This window comes from Sinocyclocheilus anshuiensis, unplaced genomic scaffold, assembly GCF_001515605.1.
Source record: "Sinocyclocheilus anshuiensis isolate Anshui unplaced genomic scaffold, SAMN03320099.WGS_v1.1 scaffold710, whole genome shotgun sequence".
NCBI lineage: Eukaryota > Metazoa > Chordata > Actinopteri > Cypriniformes > Cyprinidae > Sinocyclocheilus > Sinocyclocheilus anshuiensis.
This window is the reverse complement of record NW_015544201.1, coordinates 757,125-767,782: the sequence shown is the minus strand read 5'-3', so window position 1 is coordinate 767,782 and position 10,658 is coordinate 757,125. Positions and strand designations below refer to the sequence as shown.

At 36.5% G+C, this 10,658-nt stretch overlaps 1 protein-coding gene across 7 annotated transcripts in view; it reads right to left on the bottom strand.

Moving 5' to 3' along the window:
• Window positions 1-10,658, bottom strand: part of magi1b (membrane associated guanylate kinase, WW and PDZ domain containing 1b) — a 136,379-nt gene that overhangs the window by 30,912 nt on the left and 94,809 nt on the right. For 5 of the 7 annotated variants that reach the window (XM_016497363.1, XM_016497356.1, XM_016497359.1 and 2 more), the window contains exons 8-12: window positions 6,057-6,114; window positions 5,209-5,312; window positions 4,071-4,187; window positions 2,171-2,356; window positions 1,452-2,087 (exon numbers count right to left, since the gene is read on the bottom strand). In XM_016497363.1, the coding sequence (XP_016352849.1) occupies window positions 1,452-2,087; window positions 2,171-2,356; window positions 4,071-4,187; window positions 5,209-5,312; window positions 6,057-6,114 (1,101 nt within the window). The remainder of the gene's footprint in view (window positions 1-1,451; window positions 2,088-2,170; window positions 2,357-4,070; window positions 4,188-5,208; window positions 5,313-6,056; window positions 6,115-10,658) is intronic. The other 2 variants (XM_016497358.1, XM_016497362.1) reach the window with 2 other exon arrangements.

Here is a 10,658-nt window from a genome sequence, read left to right as displayed (position 1 = left end):
TTCAAGACAAAGAGAGAAAGCTGTGTGGACGTGTCAGATGGGGGTTAACAGACAGCTTATTTTGGCATCCCTCAAGGGAAAAGTCATCGTCACAGGCTTCATATTCCTGATCGGCACAGACCTCTCACCTGAAACTATCTCTGTCTGGACACTTTCCTGTCATTCTCTCTTCATCTGTAGTGCCCGAGCTCTCATTCAGTAACTTAACACTAAGGGGAAGGGGAAGGGGTATAAAATAGAATTGGGATTGGGCCTAACTGAACAGCCTCTTCCCTCATTCTTCCCTTGTTTGTGGTGGATTTTACATATATTTCCTTCTCTACACTCGAGTAGCAAGACTTTTAAAAATCTGCATAAAGTCAGGTCCACATTGCAGGACCCTGTTCACATTCTCAGGTTTGGAACGCAGAAGAAAACAAGAGCAGAGTGACAAAGTGAGAAAGGAAGCTTACACAATTTATAAAAGCAGAAATATGTCATCAAAAAGGGCCAAAAAGCACCCACTTAAACAGGAAACAGCAGACACAATGGTTTTATGTGATGTTTAGAAGTGGGAAAATCTAAAATAGGATACAACTTGGATAACAAAATGGGGTCAGTAGGATTTTTTTTAAATACTTTACATTTTTTAATACTTTTATTCAGCAAAGATGCATTGATCAAATGTGACAGTGAAGACATTTATAATGTTATTATATTAAAAAAAAGTTTTTTTAATGCTGTTCTTTTGAACTCTATTCCGCAAAAAAAAAATTATGTGTACACTCTAAAAAAAATGCTGGGTTGTTTCAACCCAACTTTGGGTCAAATATAGACTAACCCAAGCGTTGGGTTAAATTTTTACATTACATTTTTAACCCAAAAGTTGGGTTAGTCCATATTTGACCCAAAGTTGGGTTGAAACAACCCAGCATTTTTTAGAGTGTAGATTCCACAAAGCAGCACAACTGTTTTTAATATCAAAATCATCAAATCAGCATATTAGAATGATTTCCGAAGGATCGAATGACACTGAAGGCTGGAATAATGGCTTCTGAAAATTTATATTAAAGACAACGGTTATTTTAAATAGTCATATTATTTCACAATATTACTGTTTTTACTGTATTTTTGATCAAACAAATGCAGTCTTGATGAGCATAAGAAACATTTGTAAAAATCTTCACGATCCCAAACTTTTGAACAGTAGTGTATTAGTACCAGATTGTTATTTGGCAATTGAGTTTTTCTTTTTTTTAATGTGTTTTTATTTTTATTTTTTAGACAAAATATTATTGAATTTTAATATCGACTATTTATTGGTTATCAGCCATAACATAAAAGTAATTTATGCTTAATGGTATCGGTCAGAATTTTAATATCAGTGCAGTCTAATGATGCCATAAATTAATGCTTGTGATCTTTTCTCGCTTTTTCTCCATTTTTAAAGCATGATTTCCTTGTGAGCTCACCTCTTTGCACCAGCATGGTCACCTCACTGCCCTTGGGGCACTTGCTGAGCAGATCGACCACCTGATTGTGTGTCAGGTTCTGCATGTTCCTCTTGTTAACCTCCATGATGATGTCTCCCTCCCTCAGACCTCTGCATCGTGGGTAATCCACTATCTGCTTCACTCGCTGGCCTCCCCCAGACGGGCTGTCTGCTATTGTGAAGCCAAATCCTTTGTCACCCTTCTCCATGTGAACAGTAATGAGCTCCGGCTGGGTTGCGATTGAAGACGCCAGTGTCACCACATCACTGGGATAACCATGAGAGCCATTAGAAGCCACCTCTGCTGAAGGGCTGTGGGGGCGAGGTGGGTCACTGGAGCCATTCAAACTACCGCCACCACCTGTAGTTTCGCTCCCGTGGCTGGATGGCGAGTCGTAGCTTTCTTTTCCATTGACGATGATGGGCTCCTTGTCCAGAATGGCCACAGAAGTCACCAGGCTGGTGTTGGGGTCATCAGGGTCAAAGGGTAAGGGGTAGCCACGGCAAAGTTCAAGGTCGACCATAGAGCCGATAGGGATGGACTGGAAGATCTTCACAACCTGGGCATGTGTGTAACCCAACACGCAAGTGTCGTTCACACTCACGATAACGTCACCTGTGGAAACAAAGCATGTGTTGGCCCAAGAACAAAGACTACAGCTCAAAGATGTGTTATGTGACCACAGTTTTCAGTTGTACCTGTTTCCATCTTTCCATCCAGGGCAGCTGGTCCATCAAGCACCAGACTCTTAATCTGCAGGAACTCATCTGGTTCGTCTCCTCCTACTACGGTGAAGCCAAACCCACGCCTACTCTTCTTCAGCTTGGTGTTAATGAATGTCCCCTTCAGTTCTGCAGGGTTTCTTGTGAAAAATGGCTTCCCTCCTGCAGTAAGAAAAGCATTGCGCTATTTGTGAGCTATGGGAATATGTGAAAGTAAATCTGTTGGCCCCTCTGTATGAGATGATTATGGATACCTCTGTATTACAGCACAGCAAATCTTAAGAACACTTTGAGTTTCAAGAAGAAGCCGTGCAACAAAGTTAACTTTACCAACCACTGTTATTAAGTTGGCTTGATAAAAGCAGCATATTTTGTTTAGGTCTGCCTGTTTGTCTACCTATCTACCAAGTGACCGTTTGTCAGTCTGTAAACTGTCTGTCTGTCTTTCTGTCTACTAACTAATGGACTGTTTATCTGTCTGTACATGTCTGTCTATCTGTCTTTCTACTAACTGACTGTCTATCTGTCTGTAAACTGTTTGTACTACGTGACCTAAATCTATCAATTTGACTGTCTGTCTCTCTCTCTTTCTCTCTCTATCCATCCATCTATTGCTGCCAGTATCTGTCTATCCATCCATCCATCTTAACACATTATAGATTTTACAGTATACAATCTACATAATCTAAATAAGCTTCAAACATTTAAAATTTTAATCTGTCATGTCAACATCGAAGACAAACCTTCCTTTATTTTTTAGTTAGAATTGCTGTAAGGAAATTACCAACGTGTAATTGTGAGAATAATTTTGTGAAATAACTGTGCTGTGCATTATCATAGATTTACAGCAAAATGGCAAATGAATGTTAGTAGATGCATCAGCTGGCAATCAGTCCTAGATCAGAACAAAAGTGCTGTTAGTAAATTAGAATGAGAGGAAAGAATGGAGGAGCAAGCACAGAAGCACAGAAGAATGTGATTGGCTAGACAGATGATGTATGATCTGTTCATCATGGTCCGTCATGACAGAAGGATCAGAGAAAACTGCAGAGATACCCTGAGAAGAAAGACACACTGTACACTGAATGCAAATGACTGGACATGATTAAGATATATATGTATGCAAGAGGGAAAACGTGACAGACAGAGAAACAGAGCTGTCCGTAACGGAATAAAATCTAAATGCACACATATACACAAAATGAATATACAATGGGGTCCAAAAGTCTGAGACCACTAGTGAAAAATTTGTATATTTCTATTTTCTAATTTAATACCAATTGTTCATTACAGATTATATTGTGACCATACCAAATTTGAGTGAAAAAAATATTAATTTCAGAACGCCTTAGAACAGAAATAATGCATAGATTTTTTTTAATCCCAGACTTTCAATATGGACTCTTGTCCATTGTATATAATCCTAAATGTGTGTGTGTATAAATTTAAGGTCCAAGGTCTTTTTTTTTTTTAGAGCATAAGCCATGGCTGGATTTACATGCGTCAAATCATTACAGATACAATCTTGTGAAATGACAGCATTTCTCTATAATGCATCTTTTGTATCTGACATTATAGAAAGCACCACAGAAACTGAACGAGTGCCCACATGAAGACATCAGAGAGAAATGGCAAATAGCGTGAGGGACAATGCAATATCTTCCACTAAAAAAAGAGTGTTTGCTAAATCTTTAAATAAGCAGCTTATCGTCAGGTGTTCAAACAATACAGGGACGGAAGAGACAGAGAGCTGAGGGAAGGAAGATTTGAAAAAAGTGAACAGGAGTGAGTGAATAGTGAATGTCCACAGAGGAATACGCCACACACAGGTGTGTATGTATTTGTGTTACAAACAAAAAAAGTAGGCAGCACATACGTTTAGCCCCCAGTTGGGATGCTAGTGGAGGGGCGGTGCCAGGTTCTCTGTAAGTCTCTTGGTGGTTAGCAGCATAGCTCGCTAGCGGTGCTCCTGACGAATGCTCCTCTATCCATTCTGAAAGAGGGAAGGGTGCACTTCCTTTTTTGTGTGTCTCTCAAGCCAGTCGCATTTCCTGTCTAATCAAACTAATACTGAGGCTGTACAGCTGCCAGCTTTGGACCTTTAGAGTCCCCTATGGTGCCCTAACTTCCTCCAGTTGTAAAACTATTATCAGTACTGTATCACAATCAGTGGCAGAATATGAGATACTTGAATTTGAGGGAGAAGAAGTTATTAGGGAATCAAGAAAGCAATATTCAGCTGAGTTGGCTGGGAACAAGATCAAGGACATGTCCCAGGATGACAACCTGCATTTCAGTACAACTTTCTAGACCATTTATAGAACGAGTAGCCTTTAAAGTCAACATGAGCTCATAATCGACCCCATTCATTTTCTTAAAGGTAAAGTTTCAAACTTGTATGACTTTCAGAATCAGTTTCTTTCTTTTTATTTCTTTTTCTTTTGTACATACTAGAGAAGTATGTACCCAAAACTGTTTAGTTACCAACATCCTTCAAAATATCTTCTTTTGTGTTCCGCAGATGTTATACAGGTTTGGAACAACACAAGTGTGAGTATATGGTGACAGAATTATTGGGTGAACTATCCTTTTAAGGAAGTAAATTAGTTCATTTTGACTTTAACGGCTATTTTTTAAATATTTAATAAAAACATTATGGAAGTAAAATGGGTTGCAGATGGCATTTCATGTAGACTTCAATACTGGTTTCTCCTTGTTATTAACTAGTAATATCCTTATTTATATATTTAACAAAAACAATTATATATTTAACAAAAAAAAAATATTTTTTTCAAATTACATTGATTAAAAAAAAACTAAAGCACTGTTTTCAGTAGAAATTAATCAGTGAAATAGCTAAATGAAATAATTAAAAAACTTAAGCCATGAAAAGATTAACCGTAATCCCACCATTCCAAAACCAAAAGCAGCAACAAACTCTAAATGGCAAACATGGACAATCACAAACATATAAGAAAAAAAAGAAATGGCGGCATGTTGGGCCTGAAACGAACCTTGGATATACCGCTCACCTTCAGCGGGCTGAGACTGCTCCAGTTGCTTCTTTCTTTTAGCCTCCAGAATTGGGTTTTCATACTGCGTCTTCCTGTTAATATGACTGGGAGGTGGAGAAAGAGGGAGAGAGAGAGGTGAAGATGAGTATGCAGAGGACACAGTCAATAACAGAACCAGGGGGAGAAACAGGAAATAGAATGAGAGGGCAGGTAAAGGTTGAGCAGAAGGAGAGCAGGTAAGCGGACGAGAAATAAAGTGAATTAATTCAGAGAAAAGGCAATAACAGCGGCTTAAACTATGGCTGAAAGCCTCTGAATACATTTAAAATTCATTTAAAATTGATAAAAAAAGTGTGCTATTCTCTCTCATCTTATGTGCTTAAAAGCAAAATCTCTCCACCCGACTAGACAAGCTCAATACACACAGATCAAAAGGCAAAAATAAAACCACATTCACAACATTTACCAAAAAATACAGATCACACCCAGCTGCGATCCAGACCACTTTCCAAATGGTCTGCGCAATTTACTAGGCAAATACTGCTCAAAACATACGTAAACATCTCCAGAGACAAAAAAAACGGAAGGCTTTCTGCCTCAGAGGTATTGCTTTGAAACAACATCAAAACATATGAATGCATTCATATTTATGCGCTACAAACCCAAGGGTCCCTCTGAAGGGGAGGGAAAGAGAGAGAACAAGATTTCAAAATGGTAACAGTAACAAAGGGTGTATACAGCCAAAACAGAACAGGCCCAATCTAAAAGATGGCAGTTGCTTCTTTGATGTTTCGGGATGAGGTCATATATTAAAGATGATTTGAAGGTAATATTGAAGAGTCACTTACTCAACATAATACACCCCGTACACTGGATCATCAATCTTCTCCCAGCCTGTGGGCAGCTCTGGAAAAGGAGCAAAACAGAAGACATTTTCAGCTCATTATAACTAATTTAATAAGGCTTTTATCAAGTCCATTGTAAAATGATGTCTTGATTTTTCGACTAATTAAAATTCAGGAGGTTTCAAACTAACAAGTTAGACATATTAAAACTATAATGACCATGTTGAGCATATTATATAATTATCATGCAAACTGCATCATTTATCTTTTTTTTTTTAAACATTTATACAACTGCATTGAAGAGTGCTTGATTCTGATTGGTTGCCAGATGTTCTAAGTTGCTGGATATTGTCATACCACTTTACTAATCACTGATTCAGTCTACCACAGCAAAAGTAAGAAAAAAAAAAACAGAAAAAATGTTTTTTTCTTTGCATGTCAAATAACAGAATAAAAACATCCCCTACTGTTAAAAGTGATTCTTTTCAGTCTGTAACAGAGCCTTGAGTGACTCATTCGAACTAGTAACGACAGCTTGATGCTGAATCAAGTGTTCTACACACAAAAGCGTTAAAGGCTTAAAACACTAAAAATGTTTAAGATAAACACATGTACATGAGTTAACCACGGTATAAAGCAGATTAATTTATAAACAGAGCTCAGATTTTTTGAAAAGTAATGCACACTCTGCTTGCTGTGGCAGCACTACCACCATTTTCAATATTTCAACAGTCTGTCATATCAATTCTTTCGAACAGACGGGATGATTCCCATCTCAAAGTAATAAACTTTTACGTTATCGTAAACTGCTACAATATCCAAGGAAATCCATATTAATTGAGACATCAGACTAGAGATGCAGAATACGCTATAACAGTATAAAGTTTGTGTCTGCCATTTATCTCCAAACACACAACTCTCTGACAAATCCTCCTTGTGATATTTACATAAACAGCAGACATGTTCCCCGGCATTTCCAAATCTATTGACCTGGCAAACAACAAAAATACGAACCGCTCTGAATATTTTAGGCAAAGGTTGACAAGTGTACAAAAACAACAGAAGATATTCATTGATTTGATTGTGACACTGTAAAGGCGAAAAAGATACACAACATGTCTTCTCTAGAATAATAGAATAATCATGAAAGGCTCAGGTTTGACACTGAAATGTGCTTTTATGCATATGAAAATATTGCTTTCTTTACCATGGCTATGCCTGTTTAGGCAGATGTTGTATTAGCATAGTGCCTGCAGCACACAGGAACTTCATCACAACACCTCCCATAGAGAAAACTTCGATATTGTGCCAGTTTCTAATTGGCCAATGAAAGCGGCACACATTTATAATTTTTTGTGAAAGCAAGAACTCGTTATCTCTCCCAAGCACCAATAGCAAATGTGGCCGACTCATGTAATGTCAAATTAATCTATAAATGTCATCCAACACTAATTACTTACAAATAACAATCTACTTGATGAACGATTCTCTCAGCAGTTTCTGTCTCATATATCTTCACCCTTCCTGATCTTTCAAGAGTTTAACATAATTAATCAACCAGTGTTTTTGTCAGGTGAAATTTGCCATGGGTATCTGCAGGATTTTTAAGATCAGATTTAAGACTTTTTAAGACCTGCACAAATAAAATTAATACCATATGAGCGGGGTAGGGCAATGTCTATGCTAACATATTAATCTGTTAAATAACTGTAAAAAGCATGATTTACAGTTCAGATAAAGGTTTTTACATAAACAAAAAGTTGTATAAAATGATAAACTTCGCATTTCAGCCTTTAAACCATTTTTAAGAAAATGGATTAGTCAAAACTGTCTATTATATGAATTTAAACAATTATTATCAATTAATTATTATATTAAATAAATAACATACAGTAAAAATATATTTTTATAATGCATTAGCTTATTGTCGATCCACCAGTTCACATTTACAACTGTTTTTTTTTTTTTTGCATTTTTTGCATTGATCTGAATAAAAACAGCAGAAGGGCTTATTGAAACCGCAAATTCATTCTCTGCTAGCAGGTGCCGTTTTTTGGAGCAGCAGAAATATAGCGGTTTCCCAGCTAATGGCAGTTCATAGAACAGCGCAGCAAATGTATAACAGACAAGCTGTCGCAAAGTCCTTCCTATGCTTGCTAAAGGTGAATTGTGTAATTTTTTAGATGTTAAAATAATTGGCTGGGGGGGAAAATACCTAAAAATCCCTATAGCGAAGCCATTTGTAGGTTGATTTACGCAAAAGTGTAAACACTGTAATTCTGTGGAGCTTACAAAACATTAGTTGCATCCCAGATGATACATACTATATACATTATACAGGTGCATCTCAATAAATTAGAATGTCATGGAAAAGTTGATTAGCTGATTGGCATGTCACCATATTCTAATTTGTTGAGATAGTGAATTGGTGGGTTTTTGTTAAATGTGAGCCAAAATCATCACAATTAAAATAACCAAAGACTTAAACTACTTCAGTCTCTGTGCATTGAATTTATTTAATACACAAGTTTCACGATTTGAGTTGAATTACTGAAGTAAATGAACTTTTCCACAACATTCTAATTTATTGAGATGCACCTGTACAATGTATTTGACATCCAGCATTTAAGTCGGAATCATCTGAGAATCTGAAGGTTTTTTTTTTTTTTTTTAAATCCTCAGTAACTCAATACTACACTCACATACTACAAAATGAATCGTGCATACTCAGGAAAGTATGTGAATTAGGACACACCTATTGAACTGTTAGCAGCAGATCGCATAGCAACACGGGCTCAACCAATGGCAGTGTCTGAGGGCGGGATTATGTGTTTGTCTGACCAATAGCAGCAAGAGGGAGTATTTGGGGAAACCTGTTTAAACAATTATTATTTTTGCAACTATTAATTGCTAACACTTTACAATAAAGTCCTATTAATTAATATTAGTTAATGTTTTAACTAACGTTTACTAACAATGAGCAATATATTTGTCTATTAATCTTCTGTAACGTTAGGTAATAAAAATAAATGTTAGTTCCATGTTTGGTCCATTAAATAATAATAACAGATAACTTCAATTTGATTTTAATAATATATTAGTAAATACTGCAATTAACATCAACTAAGATTATTAAAAGCTTTAGAAGTATTTTAAATTATTCGTTTATGTTAACTAATCAAGTTTAGTGGTCGACCAATATTGGTTTTTTGACAGCCAATGCCGATATCTTGGAAAGCAGGGTGGCTGGTGGCCAATTTAATTGTATTTGTATTACATTGTATTAAATGTATTTTATTTAATATTTCAGAAATTTGAAATCATTTGAAAATGGATTAAAAAATAAATGTGTAAAATAAACATGTTTACGCTTTAAATGACAAAGTATTTTTCACAAATAAACAAATATTTAATAAAAATATCATTAAAAAGGAAGTAAACTGTAACCAACAGGGCACTCAGTATTCTGGGAAGTTTGTGTGCATTGGGAATCACATTTTTTTCAAATAAAGCCAAGGTAACACTCATTTTACATACAGCACACAGTGAAAATGACATGAATATGACATTGGGCAAAAGCATGAAGCGCAGCATAATTTGAAATCACGATTTTAAAGTTTGTCGATCGCACGTCTCAATGAAGCTGAACTCTCCTCCTGTCCGTATTTAATTCGCACGGACTGAAAGTCACGAAGAGAACACGCGATCATGCAGGTCACATGTTCACTTCACAAGATCTCACAGCTGGATTCGACTAAATTTGCAAGGTTTTTGAAATTAGATAAAAAAAGCCCCGCCACGAACGCATCAGCCAAACAAAAAAAACTTATCGGCCTTGGCGATATATCGGTCGACCACTAATCAAGTTATCTAATAGAACCTTAATGTAATCTTTTTTGTAGTTTCTTTTCAAAATAATTTATGTAATGAGAAATTAGAATTTTACCAACAATATAATAAATAATATAATATATAATATAATACAATATAATTTATAAATATTCAATTATATATATATATATTTTTTTTTATGTCGATTGAAGAGAACGAAGAAGAGAGCATAACTGCCTACCAAAAGCAACTGCTACACAGTACGTCCTGTCCTTCCCCCACATCATTACTGCGACTCTACTGACAAATTGGCCATAAATCTGTTTGCATCCCATCTTACCTCTCTACAGGATCAGGTCTCTACCACGCGACCAGATACTCTCAATACCTACTGCCCACATCCTGCATTCACGGCATCTATTTAATGGCTCCGATTTTTCAAATCAATAGCTATTGATCGTGCTCTTCCAATCAGCCCGGACACAAACACAGGGCTTCTCAAGGCCACTGCCTGCATCACCTAATCCGTCACGAATGACGAATCAGCCCTTCAGTTACAGCAGAGTGAGCTAATATAGTGGACTCTGATGATGGTGAAACTGATTAAAGCAACAAATTCTTCAATGATTTGACTGTCACCGTTAGCTCGAAATAATACTTTCGGATCTCTTGAGCTATTTGCATGCATAATGAAAACGGAACAACTCCCACCTGCGAGAGTCCTGAGTTAAACTGCAAACGCTTCAGCGGTAGAAATAGTAACAATGATTATTT